Source organism: Salvia hispanica, chromosome 3 (genome assembly GCF_023119035.1).
Source record: "Salvia hispanica cultivar TCC Black 2014 chromosome 3, UniMelb_Shisp_WGS_1.0, whole genome shotgun sequence".
NCBI classification, from domain to species: Eukaryota; Viridiplantae; Streptophyta; class Magnoliopsida; order Lamiales; family Lamiaceae; genus Salvia; species Salvia hispanica.
In genome coordinates, this window is record NC_062967.1 from 48,777,199 (window position 1) to 48,801,962 (window position 24,764).

Genomic DNA, 24,764 nt, shown 5'->3' on the forward strand with positions numbered 1-24,764 from the left:
TTGGGTTATTCAGTTTTGTTACTTTATCCTCCGACACATGGCCCAACGTCCCTACATTAGTTTTTATTAGTTTTCATTTACTTTTTTTTGGGATTTTTTATAATGAGTCAATGTGTTTATATTCGTTTAATATTAGCATAATTAGTCTAACTATAAAGTTTGGTGCAACTTAGATTTTTATGCTCTAATATTAATAAATTAATAAGTATATTGAGTTCATTGTTGTATAAAATAGTTAGTTTTAGTACTATATCAATATATAAAAATTATAAATAAAATAACAAATTTTAAAAATTTGAAGAGCTCTGGTTCACAATACATAAATAGGGACATTTGAAACATCATTTAATTAAGGTCTACGAAGAAAAAATGAATCAACTTACACCGCCTATAACTAAAGATTCCAATTATAATAGTTATAACATTAATTTAATGCTCAAATAAACATAACATAATAATAAAAAATAATACTCATATTAGAATTAGTTGTATAATGTAAATAAATAGATTTTAAATTAATATTAGACCAATTCAGATAAACTTATGACTATTGTGTTATATACAACACACTTAATAACAACAAATTTTAAAAATAGGCATGCAAAATAAATAATAATAATAATAAAAATAACTGAATGATTTAGATAGTATTAAAGTAACAAAATTAAATATGAAAAATTGAGAATGTAAACAAACATTATTATTATATAATAAAAATCATGACATAAAAAACAAATTTCATATTAAACTATTATTGATAGAGAGTTGAGAGAGTATCTAAAATCAGATCAAATCTCTACAAAATATTCAACAAAGAATGTTATGAGAAAAAGAAAGAAATGTGATGATTATAAGCTATGAAATAACATATATTTCTAGTAGAAAAATAGAAGTTAATTTCTTTCAAAACCTTTCACTTCTTCCGCTTATAATTATAATAAAAAGAATTAACTTCCTAGACTTTAAAAATATCGTCAGACATCCCTGGACTAAGGGTTTATCTCAAAAATAAGAGCTATTCTATTTAGCCTTCGTACGGTTATTATAATTGTTTGTGATTGAATATTATGAAGTTGACTAAAATTTTTATATAGGAGTATTTTTGTTGAAATTTTCTAGTAAATTTTGATTGTTTTCAAATTAATAAACAAAAATTATATTAGTTTTACATTAGATGCATATTTATTTCAGAATAAATTGTGTTATATGATCTGTTTATGATTAAAGCTATTAAATATTGATTAAAACTAAGGCGTTATCATACCTTATTGATTAAATATTAGACACTATTAAATATTGATTATGACTATTAATTTTTGTTATTTACGGAGTAATAATTTTTATAATTTAAAAAATTTATTGATATTTAAAAATTAAAATTTAAAATTTAATTTTGTAAAATTAAATCTAATATTGAAATAAAGAAACAAAGTGAATGATGATAAAAAGGAAGAAGAATGATAAATTTGAAATAATATCAGATTTAACATAACTGAAATAATATTAGATTTAAAATGTTAAAAGTATAAAAAGATCAAATTACCAAAACCCCATAAAACCCCGCAAAAGGGTATTTTCAACCGAAAATAGTGAAAAAAGACCATTTTCGAGATAAACCCTTAGTCCAGGGATGTCTGGTGATATTTTTAAAGTCCAGAGACTATGAGCGAGATAAACCCATACTCCAGGGACCATATTTGTAGTTCACTCTATTTCATATATTATGACATATTTTTTGAATATTGAAATTCATCCCATAAGTTATAAATATTTAAAAAAAAGTCAAGACATCGGATGATTGATTAATTAAGTCAAAAATCGATGCCCACAATTATAGCCTTCCAATGAATTGAAATAAAATTAAAATGTCAAATGCAAATCTTAGTACTCCATTAGATAACATGCATTTCAGAAGAAATCATAAATGGGAAGCACAAAAAGAGAAAGAGTGAGTGCCTAAAAAAAGATCATTATTCCAACAACAAAATTTCCAAGCAAGTGAGATGGGAGACAGCCTCAACTTAGAAAACCACAGGTGGCCCAAGATATGAGTGGTGATACGAAATGAAAGAGCCCACAAGGCTCAAAACTGATACCCATCCCATACGTAGAAATCATGTGTGTGTGTGTGAGCCGATCTAGTGATAGAGTGGTTAAATCCTAGAGTGAACTACATAAATGGTACATGATCTTTTACTTTCGCATATAAATGATAACTGATCTTTATTTTATATCGTTTTTGATACCTATAAATCACATATTTGGTACCTGATACAATTTTCACCCCGAAATACCCTCTAAACAAATTCATTTTTCCATTTGTGTCATAAATGATATTTTAGACATTGACAAACCTAGTATCAAAAGTGATAGTATTATAATATCTTCTCTCATTCTCCTCACTCTTTATACAATTATTATTAATCAATATTAATATTATTATTTTGATGTTATAAATTAATAATTAATTTTTTTTATACAACCCGAAAAGGAATACGACAAACTTTCCCGAAAGGGAAAAGAACATTGAATAAAATGAAGCGTATACACATGAATGGGTATGTGTAGTGGTTTTAACCATTTTATTCCCACCATGCATGACCTTAAGTAAGGCACACCAAGAGAAGAGTAAACAAATATTATGGATTACACGAATCCAAAATGACCACTTCAATTTAAATACGTGGTTTGCTACCTCCCAAACCTAAATTTAAATATAAACCAATAAATAGTGGATTTAAACCTCATTTTATGCTGATAAAATTCCTTTTTGGTAATTAAAATATTTAAGAGTAGTTATATTATTTATATACACATCAAGATGTGGAAATGTGTCTGCATCTAACACTTATATATTTTAGCCTAGGAGAGCAGATATACGTTTCCACTAACGTATTACCTGTAGCTTGTCTGACTTGAGAAAACGTCGCCCCCGCCTATTTCCATCAGGCATCCGCACAAGGAGGGTAACGACATTCTCATCATCCGGAGTTGGTTCCCCGGGAAGGATCGATGCCTCTTTTGCAGCTAATTGTCTCTCTTTTTTCTGGACAATAAGAAGACATGCATCCTTCAGGAAATAAGCACTTCATACCACCAAATTGTCAATGTTGTCTAATTTAATTTATTAGAGCAGTGTTATGTTGCTATGTGTAGTTTAGTATTTACACCACTTACTGAGAGAACGTGGTTATGTATTTATGAATTGAAAGTTTAATCCGGTATAAGACATGAATCCCCTTGTACTGGATTCCTAATATACATGCTATTCCATTGGAGATGAAATGAAGATATGAGTTAAAGAGTTATAAATTTTATTAAAAAAGAAGTAACCTCATCAGATGGGAATTCACTTCTAATTTGGTGGGGCCGAGAACATTATTTTCTGGTGGAGGACTCGAAGGTGGTGTATCGTCAACGTCTTCACTATGTTCGTCAGTATCGATACGGGCTGAAGACACACATCTCCTCCTAGGTCTGACCAGTGGTAGATCTTCCACATCCTCAGCTTCATCTGGCAAAGTTGTGCTTCTGACCTCCAATTGAGATTGCCTGCAGATACTAATAGCTTATCTGACTCCAGGCAATAAATTTTTTATCATGAGCAAAATCTTAACATGTAGTCGGTCTCATGCAAACTGTAGTTTGTCAACCACATTGACACAGAACAGGCTCACCTCCCATTTGCAGATAATATCCCTCTCCTATCTGACGTCCCTGATATCTGAACTTCTCTTGAGGGTAAAGCCTTCCCCTCTCATTCCCTCAGAGCTTTTTCCCGCTCTGCAGTCTAGTACCAATTTTCCATTAACTGAGCAGCAACAGGGTTAGAAAAATATAGCAGACAGAAGAAGAGAAAACCAGCAATGGTAAGGAAACGACATCTGCAAACTCAGCATCTTCTGGGTGGGACTGTGTCAGCACAGGAGCAGGGTCTTTAGAATCCTGTATCAGAATGGATGGCTAGCATTGACTAAAAGTATTTCATAATAAGGTACCTACCTGACTTGACAATCCAGCTTCCTGCTTGGAAGCCTCAATGGAAGCACGTATCATTTCTTCCTCTACATCATTTCCATAATGAGGAAACAGTTGTTGGAGCACTTGGTTCAGAAAACCTGGAGCTATATCCAATCCCATGTGTGGTAGCATGTGTAGGTGGTAAAATTGGAAAAGGGTTTGTCATCATCTTCATCATCTATTATGACTGTTCCACGTACTTCTGCATATGTTCGTGCGTAGATCCAGTTACATCTTCAATGTGGGAGCACCAACAGAACGACCAGTAGCACCAGTCTCATCTTTCACCTCGATTGGGATCTCCCTCACCTCTCTTGGATGTGAGACAAAGGGTGTTCGATTTGAAGCATCACCTCTGTCATAAGTATTTCTATTGAAGTTGGGATCAAGGAGTGAGAATGGATTTAAGTCTCTCCCAAATGGTAATAAGGAAGGTCGAGGTCTATTGGACTCAAATGACATAGGAGCATCAATATGCATGCCTTCAGTTCGAGAAGACGTAAAAGATGTCTGTTGAGTTCTGTATGCAGACAAAGTAAGCAATTACCTTGACCATAATGACCCATACTAACTTTTAGCTTTTAAGTATCTTCAACCAAACAGAACGAAAGAATACAAGAGATACAACGAACCAAGGTGGAGCCACTAACAAGTTTCTGTCCCCTTCTGCAAAATGGGCATTGACAGCTTCATTGAGGTTGCCCAGATGCTCCTGCTCTACCAAGATAGAAGAGTGAAACAAAAATGACTTAGAAATAACAAACAGTCAGATAATTGGCATCCAACAATATTGTAAGTGAGAAACAACCAAATATAAAAACAAAATTTCCTTGAACAAATAATTTAAACCTTTATGGAAAAATGAAATAACTCACTTAAACTCTGAAAGAATGATTTGAAAGATGAGGCGACTTATCATTGGAGATTAAAAATGTAAAAAAAACTTATTTTCTACCAAGAAGTAGATAGTAGGTTGATGGCTCGGCTGTAGAGGGAATACCTTCTATCAGACATAGATTTTTGATCAATAATTTGAACTTCCCCATGATAGTAGCTAATGAAAAATACTAATCTCCTAGTTTGAGGCCAGGAGGATATTGATCGGCCATCACATACACATTAGCTAATGTGGTGGGTTTGATGGGGGAGGGGGCAAACCCCAGCATCTGAGCCTTTTATAGAACTGAATCAAGCTTCACCAAATATAATAACAGAGATGGTGAAGTAGCTAGGATGAGACATTGATCAACCAAGCAATTAGACATTTAGCCCTCAGACATTTGACTAAACTAAAATGATATATTAGGAAATAGCTATTGTTTAAGAAACATGGTTGCTTCAAGATATTATCAGTCTGTGGCGCGCATGAGCAGAAGGGGGAGTCAGGAGATGGATCTTCTCGTTATCAACATGCGCATGTCCTTAATCCATGTATTCTAGGTTTCATCATCGTCAGAATTTTCTTCCTGAATAGGAACAAACTTTAAAAATAAACTGCATCATCTGCACTGATTTTTCAACTGCTCCATTATTTTTCCATAGTAGATGCCATAAACTTAAATTCATTGCCTTGTTGACTCCTAGGTTTTGGTGTCTAAAACTACTAGAGTATTTATGTGATGAGACAAACTAGTTCAAGCAAAAAAAACTTAACGAATGAGGTACTATTTGCTAATTTCCTATCAAGAACTTATTTCAGAACTTTGTTTATTTCACTGCATGATGCATACCAAACACACCATGCTTTAGCATAAAAGAAGAATGCTGGTTTTCATATAAGTAACTAGCAAGTTACAAATCCTTGTGTAAGAGTCTAAATTATTCCACAAAATCATCTCATAATGATTAGTTTAAAACAAAATAAAAGTCTCATCACTGCCAAACCTTATTCAATGTTTTTCGTCCCACATAAACCATCACCACCACCAAAACGTGGCTTTGCGAGTACAAAAGGTTTGATTAATTCGAACAAAATACATCTTTAGTCAGTAAAATCCAATCTCAATACGAAACTGCTCCCCCACCGACACAGAAACAAAATTTTAGCACGTGAGTTTCCCTATAACTCATTTACTAAATTTCACAAAACAAAATCTGAACAAAAGAAAACCCTAAGGAGCTACTTGGTATGGTGGAATGGAATGGCATTCCTACCTCCATTCCATTCCTTTACTTGGTATTTTATTTCCATAAGAATGACCATTCCACTTGGAATCACCATTCCATTCCACATGGGAATAGTCATTCCTTCCATTTAGCTAAGGAATGGCCATTCCATTCCACTCTATTTCACCCCCCTCCCTCCCAACAACACACAACAACAAGTACACACACACACAGCAACACACACACAGCAACACATAGCAAAACACACACACACACACAACAACTCACACAACAACTCACACACAACACATACACAGCAACACAGCAAAACACACAGAACACACAACACCACACACACACACAGAGCAACTCATACACACAACACGCACAACACACACACACGCAGCAACACACACAGCACACAACACACACAACAACACACACACAGCAACAAATACGCACGCACGCACACACACCACCACATACACACACACACTTCAACACATACATACACCACATATGCACACACTCAATTACGTGTGTCGTACAAATTTATATGATCCAAAATATTGACAAAAATATTTTTGAATAAATATTTTTTTTATAGAATCAACATTTTAATTTTATTCATATTTCATTCCATTCCATTCATATATTATTTTGTACAACATAGGAATGAAATCAATCAAGGAATAACAATTCCATTCCATTTATAAACCTTACATTCACCAAGCACATGAATATTCCCATCTTCATTCCATTCCCATCTCCATTCCATTCCCTCCTCATTCCATTCCATCATACCAAGAAGCCCCTAATATGCTACCAATATATTTACACACATACATATATGTTCCCGTAGCTTGCAATCCAACAACGCCACATATTGCGATCACACATAACATTTTCAGAAAGAAAATGAAGAGCATAAACAATATTATCGAATCAACAGAAGAATAGAAAATAAATTATGGCACTAATTTATGCTAAAAACCACCTCAAGCTTCTGCATAGCGGTGGTTTCATCGGCTCCGGTAATGCTCATGAACGTTTCAATAGCTCCTTGATCAGTAGCCATTTACCCGATCACTTCTTGTAAATTCGAGGAGAATGGAATCGGAGTTTGCGTGAGAACTGAGAAGTGAATTAATTTTGTGAGTGATAAGTTAATTTATTTGGCAAATTTTAGTAGAAATATGCTGCAGATATTCAGCAATTGTGTAATTGTGGAGACTGAGCTGACCTTTTGCACAGAACGAGGGGTAATATGGGAATTAAATTTTCTTGTAGGTCCATCTGTACGCTTCTGTTTCACTCTGAAAAAATTAAATTAAATTCAAATTGTTGGAATTGATTTGGTGCGAGAGCCCGCCTCAGCCACCTCTGCAATCGGACCATCCCACTTCACTCTCCTTCCCAATCGGACCATCCCACTTCACTCTCCCTCTCCCTCTCCCTCCCATCCATTTCACGCCGCACCTCTCCATTTCGACGGAGACCAGCGACTGCGAGGCCGCCGCCTCTCTCCGTTTCAGTCGAACAACATCCGCTTGGTAAAATTATATTTCTTCAATATGGAAACAGATAGTGAGCTTCGATCGATCTAGCAATATGTAATCTGGCATGGTTGAATTGTTAAGAAGACTAAAATTGGAAGTTTAGGATTTGCTCCACTTTTTTGGGCACAAAATTTATGTTCACCAGTTTTGCATACATATAAAATTATATATCTCTGGTTCTCAATCAATTCGACAATTATCGACATTAGCAGAAATCACTGTTGCAGGCCCTGATCTGAGGAAAGTAGAAGCTTTTTCCAAGAATAAATCGATGGAGGACAGAAGCACAACTGGAAGTTGGAGAAACAAATTAGGGTTTTGGAAATGGGCGATTGCTTCTGTATTATTCAGACTAATTTTAACTTATTTTTCCAAAAATCTCAACCTCTCTTCACGCCCCGAAGTCTCCACTCCGCTCACCAGCCTCCGCCGCCGTATTTCCTCTCTCACTATCTCTCTGTATTAGCTGCCTACATGTATGTGATGTTACTATATCTGTAATAAGTTCGATTCAAATTTATTTTTTTCTTGTAGTGGCGGAAGGCTACTGGCTAAAGCAATTGTCAATGTCTCCTTATTCTGGTTTGTGATAGTTCATCTTGTGCTTGCATTTGTATATGAACTTATATTTTGTTTTGTTTTGGATTTTTATTGTGGTAAGACTACTCTTATGGGTGTGATAAACAGGTTCAATGTACCATGGGTCGCCTTTGTTGCTCTCGATTCTTGGGCCTCTTACTGTTAAAAAGTAATCACCCCCTTAATTTTTGTATTGAACAGACTTTGAATAACTTCATGCTTGACTTGATCATCAATGTTGAGTCATTTTAGTGATTATTCAATTGCGTGATGCAGAATTGGAGGGCTATCTAGTGAACTGTTATGCAGGTATTGGCTTCCTATCAATTTCTCTCTCTCTCTCTGGCTTATGGTCCACTCTGTAAAGCAGTCATGTTTTGTCACACATGGCTGTAACCTGTACTTTCTAATTCTATCAGAAATACTTAGAATGCTAGTTAGGATCATTGGTGATTCTGATGCATTGCATCTTTCTGAGCAGTTTCAGAGGAATCAAGTGGAGCTTTTATTTACTGGTGATAGAATAGATACTCCCTCCGTCCCACAAGAGTATGCACTTTTGGTTGGGCATAGGTGTTGATGCACAATTAGTAAAGTAAGAAAGAGATAAAAAGTAAAAAAAAGTAATTAAAGTATTGTTGATGGAGAATGGTCCCACTCAATAGAGAGAAAAGTGTTCCAAAATTTAAAAGTGCATGCTCTTGTAGGACGGATTAAAAAGGAAAGACTGCATACTCTTGTGGTACAGAGGGAGTATGTTATTTCTCCATGCCAACACAATTATGTCACACCATGCTACAATGCTCCACCCTTCATCTTTCTGGTTCATCACTTAAAATGCCACATGATCCTTCACTCGGAAGTGGCTCTCTGACAATTGTAATGTAAAACTATTATTACCCACACAACTATGTCAAATTAGTTTGCCTTTTCTTGTGTGGATGGGGTTGGGCTACCAGATGTAGAATTCATGCAGCATGTACTGCACGTCTTCATCTTCTTTCTTCGCAACCGAAACTGTGCCAATTTCACATCCTGTATTTGGATTTTTTTGTGCGAATATCATTAAGCTCAGTAAAAAATCAACACACTTTTGGATACAGTCTGGTTTCTGTGGTTGCAGATTTTATCAGCGCAATCCTTATTCGTGCAACTGGGACCAGTCTTGTAAGATCACATCTTCACAATTGGAAAGCATTGGGCCTTGATAAGCTGTTCAAAGGCGATGGTAACTGAACACGCTGCCATTGTATTGATCATTTAAGTTTTTTCAATAGCACATCCAGAAACTAATAAAAATTACTTTATTTTTTAAATTTTGTTTATAGAGGCTGTGCCATCTGGTGATGTTGCTGCCCTTGTGTATTTGTGGAACCCTTTCACAATCGTCTCTTGCATTGGTTTCAATACTTCAGCTATAGAAAATATGTTTGTTGTCATGTCACTTTATGGAGCATCTGCAGGTATGAAGTGAGCAACCTGTCTTCTTTCTGCATTCATGATCTAGGATATTAATAATTTTAAACTGCTACACATTTATTTTGCGATTTCTGTAAAGCTTTCGAGGCTGTCTTATGTATATTGTCATGAAAGGCTTAATTAGTACTCCACTTTAGTAGTAATACTATACAACTCTTTGATTGTGTCCCAAATTTCAATTTGTATGTGTTACGTTGGTTGACCTCATTCAGTACACTTCACATTTACTATTGTTGTACGATAAACCAAAATTTAAAAATAAACACCATTATTAAGTTTTGACGTAATGTGGATTATATTATATGTTTGCTTTTGATATATGCAGGATTAGTACCATTGGCAGCTTTTGGGTGGGTTGTATCATCACATTTGTCTCTGTATCCCATAGTTCTAGTGATTCCGGTATGTGTTGGGGCAGAAATTTATTATTTAGCTAGCGGTAATTTTTTAGCACAGACAAATGCTAAAGAACGTTCACTGATTTTGCTCCCATTTAGGTGGTTTTTTTGTTGGGTTATGGTCTTGATGCACCCCCAAGAAAACTTTTTGCGCAGAGTAATCTAAAAGGTGGAGAAAAGAGATCAGCCGATCATGCTGAACTCAAGTCACTGAATGATAAATTCTCTAAAACAAATTTCTCTTGGTGGAGAGTTGTCATCTTCTTCTTCTGGGCATTTGTATGGACTTCCTATGTGTTAATTATGTGTGCCATCTCTATGAAAGAGTATGGTGGTCTTGGGGAGATGTTTAAGAGGTAAACATTGCATGTAAATACATATTATTATGGTTAAAATTTTTGTTTTGGTTTAGCATTATTTAGGAGTATCAACATGAAATAGTAGCTATGCTTTATGCCATGCATGCGCGTCAAATGTTCTCAACACAAGCATCAACTGATAACTGGTCATCCCCAAGAAGCCCACATCTTTATGTAACATCTACCTGAATATCTATTCAGGATCTCTGTTGTGGTCCATGTGTTTCCTGATAGTATAGCGAATGACATATTATGATTTCTCAACTTGTTACTTTTACTTGGACTCTTACCTAACTGTATTGGAAGTATTGGCAGAATTTGACCCCTTCCCTACCCCCTTTGCTTAGCTGTGGTTGAAATAATTTCTTTGATCTTTGCAATATTTAATTGAATGTGCTTTACCTATTGGATTTTGTTGATTATACTTTGTTATATATTTGCTTTTTTTTTTTTCTCTCATCATTGTCCACTGAAGACCTAAGATTTGATATGTTGGCCTATCTATTTTCTCGAACTCATTGATTACTGCCGGTGCCATTTTGCAGGACATATGGATTTATTCTTGCCATTGAGGATTTGTCTCCAAATATTGGTGTCTTATGGTGAGTTCTGAGTGAGTGTTTTGTTTGTCAAATGTGCATTGCGTAGCAGTTTGTTTTTTTCCAAACTTCCATAACACATTTGCATCTTTACTGCAGGTACTTCTTTGCGGAAGTGTTTGATTTTTTCAGGAATTTTTTCCTGATAGTTTTTCATGTGAACATCCTATTCATGATATTGCCGTTAGCTATACGGCTAAATCACAGGCCATGTTTTTTGGCTTTTCTTTACTTGGCAGTCTCTTCAATGCTAAAATCTTATCCATCGGTGAGCTTTCCCATTTTATCTAATTCATAGAATCTAAATGTTTCTATTTTTAGTGCGGACATTATTTTATGACCAATTCTCTGTTTATTACTCCCTCCGTCCCACAAGATTATGCACTCTTTCCTCTTTAGTCCATCCCATAAGAATATGCACTTTCTAATTTTGGTTACTCTTTTCTCTCTAATGTGGTGGGACTCATTCTCCACTAACAATACTTTAATTACTTTTTCTCTCTACCTCTCTCTTACTTTACCAATTTTACATTAAAACCCGTGCCGAACCCAAAGTGCATATTCTTTGGGGATGGAGTATCTTTTTTGCTTGTATAAATTATGCTTTGATGTTTGAACAACTATTTATTTAGTGTTTACTTCTGAGTTTTCAAAAAGAAAATGGAACCAGCATCTGTTACTTTTTGTTACTATTGAAGGAAAATAAAACCAATAACCACTCCCAGTTTTCTCCATGCCCAAACAAGAATTATGCCCGATAATTGATGACTACTCTTTTTTATGTATATAGTTAGACATATAAGATATTCATACAGTCCATTAATTGAGTTAGGAGTTAAATGTTCTTATGAATCTTGCTACACAGCATGGAGAAAAGCGAACTATCTAGGATGCAGGATCCTCACTCTTGGAAAAACTTATAGTGCCAGAAATTGTATGAATAAGAGAATGATATTCAGATAGGACTGAAATTCCCGTACTTGAAGCCATGCATTCAAACGTTCTTGCAATTCTGCTGTTTACATGTTTAGAATGCTCCATCAGTTTATGACAGATTTTGTTGATTGGAACCAGCTAATGATACATTGAGTTGAATTCTAGTTTTAAAGAATATCTAAAGGAGCAGGTACTAGTAAATCCCAATCTCAATTGGTGCAACTGCTCGTTGCTGCAGTTTAGTTCAGTTGTGCTACTGACTGAAAACTAGGTATTGAGGTGCAAAATTAATCTTAGATTAGTTGCAGTCAGTTGAATAAGGATGAACAAGGAGAAATAGTTGGTTGGACAAGGATTTAAAGACTTAAGTGATGGTTAAATTTAAACCTAGCATTGTTTTGGTTTCTCTGTTGATGTGTTCGACTGATACTTAGGAATCCTCATTTATCGTTTGAGTCACAATTATTGACTAATATTAATATCTTGTTTTACTTCTGCTTTATCTAGGTTGGGGACTCGGCTTTATATTTGAGTTTACTGGTGCTATTTGTTAATGAGTTAGAAGGTTAGTTGCCCTCTTTCTCTGGATGCACTTTCATGTGAAGTTTGATTGTGAGCTTCCTTACCATGAACTGACATCTAAAAATCATTTGGGCACAGAGATGCAGTTTACGTTCTTCCTCTTTTGTGGATATGTTGGGATCTCTCTTCTCAGCCCTGTAATGCACAACCTATGGATTTGGAGGGTACGTGCAGATGGATATTGCATAACCTTTTCCTGGGAATTGGGCATAATATCATGTACTTGCAAATTAAGTGTCTCTGCTTGTTATTAACTTGTTATACAATGCAGGGGACTGGGAATGCAAACTTTTACTTTGCGACTGCAATCGGATATGCTTGTTTCCAGGTAATTACTTATCAATATTGTTTCTTGGTAATGATTAATGAACATACATCATTTTTTGAACACGAGAAGAAATGTATCTGTATATTCTTTTTCCTCTTGATCCATTCGGAAAATTTTCAGTGATTACCGCAGCAATTTTACGAGTAATACACTTTTTAAAAACAACCATATTTGAATCACATGACTGGTGGATTAAGTTTCTCCAGTTAGCCAATTCTTGCAAATTGGTCTCACCTTTTTCACTTTTGGTGATGTATTAGAGTGGCTTAATGAATATAAATGAAAGATTACATTGGTATAAATCTACTTAGGATTTTACAATACGGAATTTTCACAAGTTCCATTTCCATAGAACCATTTAAGATGAAATCATTAGATTTTCTACATTCACATCTCCCTCCTATATTTATTTGTTTCTGCATTTTGCAGATCATTCTGGTAGTTGAGAGTGTGAGTGCTATGTTAAACCATGACAGGAAGATCAGAAAGTTATGCAACAAGGTTTAACATGGCTGTCGGCTTTAGTTAAAAGGACTTTTACAACGAGGTAATTGGTTAAAATGTTGTGATGGTTTGAAGATGTTCACTTGTGCAACTGCGGGAAGTTTGCTAGTGCTAAATCTGTTAGGTGGGTTACTTGTATCATAGTTCTGCACGCGATGTTGCTCATATTATTTATCCTAAAATACTAACAGTATTTTTTGTGTTCTATATTGCATCTTATTCTTAACGTGATTTTTTGTTATATTCTTTATTTTTTTTTACTCTGTTAACATAAAAATTTGTCTTTTGGTACAAGGCATAATATACTAATACTACTACTACTTGCTACGGATTTCTTTCACATTAAAATTGTAAAATGTTAACTAGCATCAACTAAATATTTTTCTGACTAAATATTTTTCTGTATTTTTTATAATAAAGAATTATTAGCATTTTATTTTCCGCTTTGTTCCTAAACTAAACTATTGACTTTTAAGTTTTAGCTAGCCAAATCAAGCCAACATGCTCACATTTTTTTGAACATGTATGATTTCCTTTTATAGCCATATTTTTCTAAGAGTGTTTTTCCAATTTAAAAAAAAAAACCATTTGACTTCCGTTGAGCGGAATGAATCACTCATACTACATTTTCTGAATCCACTATTTAGAAAATAAATAAACTGATCGAATTAATGAGAGCACCCATTTACCACACACTTATACTTTACTTATTCGATTAGTATTATAATACTCCATAGAAATAGAATTGCCCTCTGTTTATGATCTAAATTTGAGAGACTTGGATGTGATATCCATTTGGAAACTGCAAACCAGGACTTCGAACAATCTCCCCTCCTTTGATTGCTTTCCACCTGCATATCATATATACATTAATACGATTTCACCAAATTAATTGAAATGATTTATTAATTAGTATTAATTACTTGTATTTTGTGACCAAGCAATGGAGAAACACGGCCATCTGTAGCTTCGCGAAATCCGCTCCCACGCACACTCTCAACCCGCCTCCGAACACCATGAACTTCCTCGATGCCACGTGTGTGTCTACTCCCTACATCGTTCAAACAATATATTATAGTACTCCCTTCGTCTCACTCTACATGCTTCAATTTATAGTTACAATTTGCATGGTTGAAATTTGAAAACGAAGTTGCTCGACTTGCCTCCCATCGCGATGGATTGAATTCGAGTGGATGTTTGTATGTGCTTGGGTCTAAGTGAACGGTTGGAGGGCATACCATAACAGCCCAACCTGCCGGTATTGTATACTCTGCAAATCATATATAGTTAGGGTCAATTTTAATGGACTACTAACTTTTTAATTACACACAATTAATACTATAATTCTAACCTTTAAATTTAATGTCTTTCAATGCTTTTCTGAAAATCACAGGAGCAATATTAGCCAGCCTCACAGTTTCATTAATGATCTGCATGCAAGCAAAACTACACATCGTCATCAAATATTCAATTTCAATGGTATTTTATGATATATAGATTGAAATATATATTCACCTGAAATGTGAATTTCATTGATTTGTATTCACTCCATGTTAGTCCCGAATCTGGATTCTCTCTCCTTTTTATGATTGCCTCGTGTTCTTCCTGCAATGCGACGTCCCAAATTAAAATTAGTACTATGCATTTATAGGGATAAAAAAAATGTAATAAGAAATTAGTAGTGACCGTTAATTGTTGTAGAAAAGAGGGATGTTCGGATAGATATTTGATAGCTAAAGTGAGCGCCACCGAGGTAGTTTCATAGCTGGCGAAGAGCATCACGAACATCAAATCCAAAGCAATATCCTCTGTAAGCATCGTATCCTTTCGCTCCACCTCTTTCAACACATAATCGAAGAAATCACTCTGTGTTTGTCGCGGCCTTTGTCGTCTTTCTTCAAGCATATCCTTCAGCATCTTCATCGCCTTCTTTCTTCCCTGATCAAATTTATGAACATGGCTTAATTAATTAGGTGTTGCAAAATTAGTAGATAAAATTATTAAAAATGATATATATGTATATATACTTGTAAGCATCGGTGGAAAGGTGTTCCAGGAAAGTTGAGGGGAAAGGAGATCAATCCCTTTATGAAAGCTTCGAAGTATCCCCTCAAGTCTTCACTCGATTTTTGTGAGTCATAACTGATGAGCTTTTTCCCAGTCAGATCAAATATCATCTGCAAATTAAAATAAATTAATTATTAGTGTACATTTTATTCTCTCTTTTTGAATAGTAATTCTCAAAATTGACTGTACCTGAGCTGTGGTTTCCTTGAGATCAACAGTGTCTTGGGTTGACCACATTCTCAAGTAGCGATTGGAGGTTGCCTCGACTTCTGGAAGCATGGTCATGAGGCTTTCGGGGCCGACTAAACTGAGCACCATGTTCTTGAGGTACTTGAATACGGAGCCATGCAGATTGGCTAGGCTTTTGTTCCGAAGATTTGGGTGAATGTGTAGGGATACCAGCTCTCGAACAACACTCCCTCTTTCTGAAAGATGAAGTAGTTGAGATCTGCGTCGGTCGACACGATCACACCCTCCCCAACCAAACTCGTCTTGAATATAGCTCCATACCTATTATATGCATGTATAAGTTCACATAACTAAAAAAAGTATAATGTATAATTTAATTAAAGGTTTATGGATGATTGATTACTTTTTCATCCTTTGACGGATGAAGGGAGGGATGTCGAGGGAGGTGGTTGAAGTGAGGAAGTGGAGAGTCTCCCCGAGAAGCGGCCATCCCATTGAGCCCGGTGGGAGTGTGCCGTTGCATTTGGGATGGCACCATCTGTGAACCCACTTTGCAATGAGGATCACCACCACGGATATGAATATAGGAAGGAATACCATTTTTTATCCTATTTTGTTGGAGAAACAAGCTTGCGAGTTGAGGTTATGTGATCATATGCAAGAAGAACCTCCTTAAATAGAAAAAAAATTGTGCAAGCTAGTATGTTGACGAAGGACCCAGGTGGGGTCGGCAACCCTACTGCCGGTCCACAAGTGCTGCTGGGAAGCTCCATAATCGGATGCCGATGGACGGCAACTCCACCTCTTGACCCCACGTAAGGCAGTCAGAGAAATTAGAAAAAGAATGGAAATTTTAAGTTGAGAATAAAATTTAGTCAATAAAAAGAGAGGAGAAAGCCTTGCGAAATCTCTTTAATTTTATTTTATACAAGTATACTCCCTCCGTCCCTTGATAATTGTCCACTTTGGTTTTGATATGATTAAGAAATGTAATGGGAAGTGAGTTGAAAAAGTTAATGGAATATGGATCCCTCTTTTGTATATAATAAAATATAGGTGCAATTAGTTAGTAGAATGTGCAACCTATTTCTATTTATAGTAAAAAGTGAAAATGGATAATTATTGAGTGACAGACGAAAATGACAAAAGTGAACAAAGAGTAGCTAGTTTAGTTGTTTATTTTGTGTAATTTATTTAGCTTTAGTAGATTCCACAAATTAATTATGTACAATATTTTAAAAAGTGTTAAACTAGTATAGTATGGTTAATATTGTTTTAAATTATTGTTAAAATAATAAAAAGACTTACTGTATAAAAGAACAAAAAAAAATTTAAAACATGTGCTTCAGTTTCATAGGCGAGTCAAATTGGGTTTACTTGTCGGACAACTATTGATTGGGTTTACTTCATTTCATGTCAGACTTTTCTGTGTTACTTACGTCTACGCACAATGAAAATTTAATATCAGATGTACGTATATACTTATATGTTACTACAACATAAGAGTTAGAAAAATGTGACTCTATAATATAGGAATGTGATCATATGAAAACTTTAAATATGGTACAAACTCAAAACTATGATCTAGATCATTAAAAAATATCAATAGATCATAAAAAAACATCAACAAGAAAATATCAACAGAATTTCAACGGTAGTCAATGATTGATGCTGTGTTGATATTGTGTTGAAACTGTGTTGAAGCTGTGTTGAGGAGTTTTGAGTTTGTACAATATATAAGTTTGCATTTTATCACTACCCATATAGTATATTCCTAAATATCTTTCATTTTAAAATTTGGTAAATTGATAAATATTGTAAATGTAGTCCAGTAATTTCATCAGCTGAGGTACTATATAAAATTACACAAAAATATTTATGTAATATAATGTGTATTGGTTCTTTGTTTTATACTCTTGGGCTTGTATTTTGAAGGAAATCAAATTTGAGATATCACAATTCACAGGTATATTTTAGATCAATGTCACGTATATTTTATATTATCACTTAAAAAAAACTTATCCTATAATATAAAAGAGAAACACAAATATTTGCATTGAAAAATTTCGAAAAACTACTACAATATATGACGTAAAAGAAAATGTCCTTTAGTTGGAGACAAATTTTCTTAACCTTTTGTTTTACTAGTACTTCCATTTGCGTCAATCTAGTTTTAACTGTGATATCAACAATAAAGAAAAACTTTTAGTATGGAGTATATGTATTTCTAGAAATGAAAATCTAAAACTATCTATTCATTATATAATAAAGGTAAAAATTATCTACAAATGAAAAAAATAAAATAAAAATATTGTGCAAGGTACCAACCGAAAATATTTGGATGGTGAATTATAAACAAAAAAACAATTTATTTTCGAATGAGCGTATTCAAAATTATGAGCCATTCTCAATTGTGAATTAGTAATTCACAACTAAGAAATACTAATCCACAATTGATAATATATAAAGACTAAAGTTTTGAATTATAGCTAATATGTTCAATTAATTCATAACTAACCATATTCATAAACTCATAGTAAGTATAACTAAAACCACGAATTTGTGGGAATATTCTTTCATGCAAGTAAATAACTGAAAGTCATTAATTTGCAATTGAGAATACTTGAAGGGTGTGTGGCCTGTGGGGGATAAAAAAATTAAAATCATACTCATTTTTAGCTTTTTAATATTAACACATACTCCTACAGTCCTACTACTTTTATTTCGTCATTTTGGATGTTTTGGTTTTCTCACGCTTTTATATTTCTAGTATTATGCCCTTATCTAGTATACTATAAAGTATCACCTAAGAGTCTAAGATTTAGGGTAGATCATTATTCCACGCCAATTAAATAGGGTAGATCATTTTGGACGTTGCAGTACGTTTTCAAAGCAAATTGTAGTGCTATTAATTTTCTCTGTAATTAAAACAAACCAAATTTATGCTCTAACTTAAACCCATAATATCGAACCGAAGCCCAACCACGCGCTTAATTTGGAGTAATTAAATATTTAAATATTTTAAAATTATCATATTTTTGAGTCATTCATTTCAAGATCACCAACACAATAATGTTTTCGACGCATTCATAGAATCATAGTGATTTAAGATCTTCACATGTGTACCAATTGCGATGAGAAGTATCAAGACCAAATTTCTTGGTAAGAACTTGTATATTTAGATTGGGTAACCACAAATATCTATGAGTACATAACGTCGTCATCTAGTAATGCTATTTTCTCATTTTATTTTCTTTGACTTTTCTTTTCTTACTTTGCCTGCATGTATCTGTATTTGTATCTATCACCTTCACATCTCTTTCTTCTCTGTTGATTGTGTTGGATGGCAAATTAGAGGAGATAGTTTGAGACTTTGAGCCTTGAGGCAAGTGAGAGAAAGGACGGAAAGGTTTATATATTTTATTTGAAAAATAGAATGTAAAAGAAAAAATATATACTTATTTTAATGAAAAACATTGTTTTGAGTATTTCAGAGAATGGAAAAAAAATTAAATATCGTAATTTAATCTTCCATAATTTGAAATTCTTATGGAACATACCCAAATTTAATTATACCTTATAATTTAAATGACTATTAATTAATCACTACAAAAATTTATCTTTTATGGATACAAAAATTGAGACCTAATTACTAGCATTTGAATTTTTTTTAAAAATAACCATAATTTAGGATACAAAAGAAAACGTTCTTAAGTTAAGGGTAAATTATCTTAATCTTTTGTTTATTTTAGGACACTTCTATTTGTGTCCCATAATTTTAACTGAGACACAACAATTAGTACAATATTGTATGAAGCACTGGTGGTATAAATAGACACACAAATTAGCGTCTTTAATAGCACAAAAAATGTTCTTAGCGAGATTTTTTTTTCTGTAAGTACACATGTACACCACCACCGCATCTTTAAAATTTGTAGACATGCAATTAAATTTTGTACACATTCTACTGGAAAATTTTGGATGAAATTGAATCAGATTGTTCAAATTTGACAATGGAGTACTTTTCCAATTTTGAAAATATAAAATCGAGTAAAATTCAATCGAATTTAATGGTTTATTTGACGAATAATAGAACAAGGAATAGGTAGCGGCGGTACTACTTTTATTTGACTTCTTCAAATATTCAGAGCACACAATCGCAATGTCATTGCATTATTGCATATAGTGGTCCACTAAAGCTAAGCAAAAACATGTTAATTAATATTCACTCCTCTCGTCAATACAGTACTCCATAGGTTTTATTTGGATTCGTGTAAATTTGAAAAAATTATTTGAGTTTGTTATAAGTAATTATGGCAATCGAATATGAATTTCGCCTTTTGTAATAATAATTTTATTAATTGAGAAAATTTATCTAAAATTGAATTGAATACTCCCTCCTTTTTGTTGCTCTTTGACCAAGTACAGATTTTAAGAAATGTAATGGAAAGTGAATTGAAAAAGTTAGTGGCGAGTGGGTCATACTTTTATACTATCTCCGTCCCACGCACATTAGGAGTCACCTTTTATGTGGACATGTGTTTTAAGAACCGTAAAAAATAGTGGGTTAGAAAAATTAGTGGGACATAAGATCCACTTTTTTATATTGATAGAATGTGAGTGAAGTGAGTTAGCGGATTTATGGTAAAAGTGAAATGAGACTCTTATTATGAGACGGACCTAAATGACAAAATATGAATCTTATTGTGGGATGGGGTAGTATATTAGTTTATAATAAAATGTGAGTTGAAATTAGTTGGTGGAATATGAAGTTCACTACTAAAAATGGTAAAAAATGAAATATGACAAATTTTATAGGGCAGACGGAAATAAAAAAATATGACTAAATTTAAGGAATAGAGGGAGTACTTTATAGTGAATACTCGTAAATTGAGATATTTAATGGTAGACGAAGGGATTAATATATTTAATGGGAAACTAATGTAGTGTATTTAAAGAAAATTGGCAATAATTAAATACTCCCTCCGTCCCATTAAATATGCAACATTTGGGAATCGACACTAGTTTTAATATAATGTTGTTTAGTGAGTTAATGAAGAGAGAGTAAAGTAAGATATGAAAAATTAGAGATAGAGATGTTTTCATTTTAGGAAACGTTTCATTTATAATGGGACAAACTAAAAAGGAAAAAATTTCATTTCTAATGGAACAGAGAGAGTACCATATCAGTGTTTACACTGGAGTGGGGGCCCCATGCAATACTCGCACAAAATCTAAATAAACATAAAGGTTATATCTTCCCTATAATAGATTAAGGAAAGCTAAAGCTAGTAATCTAAGTACATCTATAAAGTAATTATACCGTTTTAAAACATTAATTCATGCAAGAACGCTCCTAGAACAAGCACAAAATCAAGACAAAAGTTGTTGCACCTAAAGTGTTATTACAACAGAATTTGGAAGTTTTGAAAATTGGAGAATTCCTTTTCAAAGATTTGTTTAGGCATTGCACATTCAGCGTTTTAATGGTTAGTAATATCTAATCAAGGAAAAATATTATAAGTATATATTTAAATTCAATTTGTAGAAGATATTTTAAACTATCGACAAGATCACTTAAGTTTCGTTGGAATATTGACTTAATAATTTTTTTCAATTTCTTGTTCTTTATGAAAAATCTGAAAATCTCACATGTTAGGAAGCTACCAATCTTAAGTCTATTGACCAGAGGTATTCAGTTACAAAGAAAATTACTCCCTCCACGCTAAAAAGGTATTATAAACATTTGATTTGGCACGAATTTTAATAAGTAGTACGGAGTAATTGGTAAAATAAAAGAGATAAAAGAATATAAGTAGTGGTAGGAGAATGACTCCACATCATTAATAGTACTAGTCCGTATAAAAAGTATGACTCAACTTTTATTATGTAGAGAGTGTATAGTTTAACTATGGATAATAATAGTACTATTAGTGGAGAGAGTATCAGTTTAACTATGGATAATAATAGTACTATTAGTGTTAATATTGCTCCAGTAAATATACAATTAAGCAGATGTGCGTGGCAAGTTGGCAACTATCAAGTCAACTATGTGTTGGACTATTATTTAAATGCTATGACTTGCGATGCTTCATATGTCAATTCCACTAACCAATCATCAAAAAGAAATAGTAATTTAAAAGGTTACGCGATTGTATATAATTTCATCGACTTTTCAAACATACAATATTGCCAAAATATCATCGACTTTTCAAACACACATATAAATAGAGCACGAAATATAACAAGCTTTGAAATATAATGCGTACGTGTATTATGTGAACGTAGATTACTAACTTATCGTTAATCTTAGCTAATAACTTCAAATAAATTAGTTGAATCCTTATATTGCCACTGGTCTTAGATCTATCTTTTTTTAAATAATAATTATAATGTTGTCAATTCAAGATTAATATGTAGATCGATAATCGATTCCCCACATGTCATCTAAGTATACATATATTGTTTGTCCAACAACTATAAACATTATCCCATATAATTAAACAAAGTAAATATAGTCTTTGGATATCAAAAATCAGAATTTTAAACATGAGTTACTCTCAATCCCTAAAATTTATATATATTAGTAACCTATAGACAAAGTAACAAAATTCAAATTCAGAAGTCTAGATAAAATAACAACTACTTCCTCCGTCCTCCATTAATTGTCTAATTTCATTCCGGCACAGGTTTACAGAAATTTAAGGAAAGTATGTTAAAAAAGTTAGTGGAATAAGAGTCTCACTTTTATTTATTGGTTTTATAATAAAATGTGAATGAAATAAGTTAGTGGTGTGGAGCCTACTTACCATTTATGATAAAAGTACAAGTGGACAACTAATAGGGGACGAACGAAAATAACAAAAGTGGACTGTTAATTGGGGACGGGAGAGTTATATACAAAATATGAAGGGATGAATCTGGACTCTAGACCTGCCCACGGTTCATAAACCGACGGTTTCGGTTCGGAACCGCCGGTTCCGGTTTTGGGAAATATGGAACCGGAACCGAACCGTGAGGCTGTTTCACGGTTTCGGTTTCGGTTCGAAAACCGGTGGTTTCGGTTTCGGTTCGGAACCGCCGGTTTTTGGACGGTTCGTAGCGGTTTAGGTTCGGTTTCGCGGTTTCACGGTTTTTTCCGTTAATTTTTTTTTGCCATATAGTTTGAAATTATAAAATAAATTGGAACAAGGAAATGGATAGTTTAAATTGAGTTGTTAACACTAAAATGAGGTGAGTGTAAGTAATGATAGAGAGGAGTATTTAATATAGATAAAAATAGAGAGAAATGAGATCCAATTTGAATTTAAAATCAACATTTAAGAATAAATAAATAAATAAATAAAAATAAAAGAAATGGTGTTTTATGCAATCAATTTTGAATAGTGCAGCCATCGCCCACCGTCAACCAATCAATTTTGAAGACTCAACTAATCAATTTTGAAGACTACAACATTAACCAATGTTAATTTATTATACTTTATTTAAAGTAATCAATTCTTCTAAGTTTATTTTAAAATGTTGGATAAATATTTATTAATAATTATCCATACTCCATAGATTCCATACGTAAAAAAATGTGTTAATTAATAAAATCGGAAATAGTATTAAAAGTTATTACCATAAACCATACAACATAGACTCCATCTTGTAATTTAGTTATTTTTATTTTATTATCTTTTATCTTATGTTTTTACCATCCAATTTTACCAAATAGTATTATAAAGTTATTTTTGCTACAAAATTTTGTCCCACATTATTGTTTCTACGGATATTACCAAATCTAAAAATGAAAGTTATTTATATAAGAGTATAAAACTCATAAACCGGATCATTCAGCAATGTTTTATTTAATGGAGTATAGTTTTAATATAAGGATTAACTATGTTTAAATTTATCATTGCGTTGGCGGTTCGGAACCGTGAAACCGCCGGTTCGGTCGCGGTTTCGGTTCGAAAAATTTGGAACCTGAACCGAACCACGGTTCTAAAATTCACGATTTCGGTTTTAACCGCCGGTTCGGTAAACCTTGGGCAGCTCTACTGGACTCTTTGCTTCTCTTAACATGCTCCAATATCCAGTAATAAATGATGAATGTGTTTGGGTTGCGCAACAAGAATTGCGAATTAACAAACGGGTCCCTGATCAGATCTATTAGGTGATTATGTAGTTTAATCTGTTTTCATGTAAATTAATAGATCTAGGTACATTACATATAATGCACATAATTCAAGAAAATTTAATGTGACAATTAGGAATACCTTTTGATCCTCCAAAGGACCAACGTGGCTCGTGCCTTCTCTACGCGGTGCCGGTACTTAACCTTGAATCTTTGATGCACTTTCTATTAGTATAAAAAATAAATGTAAGTATATAGTGTTGATCTAGTACAATTAAAGGATAGTGTTGGGTGATCGAATACGAGGAATAAGATTACAGACTTGCTATCAAATGCTCAATATCATCTACTATATGGAGAAATGAGGTTTTGATTGGTTTTAACTAATGAAAGTAAATAGCAAGTAAACAATTCAAGTAACAACCGTTATAAAAAGAGTTTGAGAAGAGATAAGAGAATTCCATAGATATGATTTCATTACTTTGATCTATTTATAACATAGTTATGATATCCAAATAATAATTTCTGGGTTATTAGTGCGAGTCACATAATTACTGCCGTTGACCGAACAACGTTGATTACTAGCATTAAGGTTGACAATCTTAACCAATAGCTCCCAACATATTAATTAGACTCTTAAAAAAGCCCCCACTATTAGGTATACCCTTTTGGAGATATTAACTATAGTGTCATAAATTCCAATTTAACATATGAATACTCTCTCGATTCCCCCACATACCATTAAATCATACATAAGTAGTGTCACTCAATAGAAGCATTAACATACGGAATTGGACGAAATCAATTAAGTCTTGGATACCAAAACTAATACTCCCTCTGTCCCACTATAAGTGAGGCGTTTCTTTTCGGCCGTTGTTTTGCGAAGATGTTAATAAATAGTTAAAGTGGAGATAAAGTAATCTGCAAGCCCAGTCGAGTA

The 24,764-nt window shown here is 33.5% G+C and overlaps 1 protein-coding gene and 2 pseudogenes across 2 annotated transcripts; 1 reads left to right on the plus strand and 2 right to left on the minus strand.

Annotated features, from left to right (window-relative positions):
* Positions 1–3,333: 3,333 nt before the first annotated feature.
* LOC125211986 lies at positions 3,334–7,328 on the minus strand (annotated as a pseudogene).
* Positions 7,329–7,476: 148 nt separating this feature from the next.
* Positions 7,477–13,656, plus strand: LOC125216408 (phosphatidylinositol glycan anchor biosynthesis class U protein-like). Of its 2 annotated transcripts, XM_048118108.1 has the most exons (15): positions 7,477–7,679; positions 7,913–8,119; positions 8,220–8,267; positions 8,373–8,433; positions 8,541–8,573; positions 9,368–9,492; positions 9,593–9,727; positions 10,069–10,145; positions 10,241–10,497; positions 11,046–11,102; positions 11,199–11,367; positions 12,543–12,600; positions 12,696–12,781; positions 12,889–12,945; positions 13,375–13,656. In XM_048118108.1, exons 2-15 carry the CDS (start codon positions 7,957–7,959, stop codon positions 13,450–13,452), a joined length of 1,404 nt encoding a protein of 467 aa, XP_047974065.1. In that variant the 5' UTR covers positions 7,477–7,679; positions 7,913–7,956; the 3' UTR covers positions 13,453–13,656. The 2 variants fall into 2 exon arrangements, with proteins under 2 accessions (XP_047974065.1, XP_047974066.1); XM_048118109.1 differs by lacking the exon at positions 7,477–7,679 and having other exon boundaries at positions 8,026–8,119; positions 9,388–9,492.
* Positions 13,657–14,093: 437 nt separating this feature from the next.
* Positions 14,094–16,334, minus strand: LOC125216559 (annotated as a pseudogene).
* Between the last annotated feature and the right edge of the window lie 8,430 nt (positions 16,335–24,764).

Excerpts from the sequence above, each read along its gene's own strand:
- LOC125216408 (XM_048118108.1), top strand. The coding sequence starts at position 7,957 with ATGGAGGACAGAAGCACAACTGGAAGTTGGAGAAACAAATTAGGGTTT. Across the intron at positions 8,120-8,219 it reads GCTCACCAGCCTCCGCCGCC|TGGCGGAAGGCTACTGGCTA; the intron begins GTATTTCCTCTC and ends TTTTTCTTGTAG. Across the intron at positions 10,146-10,240 it reads CCATAGTTCTAGTGATTCCG|GTGGTTTTTTTGTTGGGTTA; the intron begins GTATGTGTTGGG and ends GCTCCCATTTAG.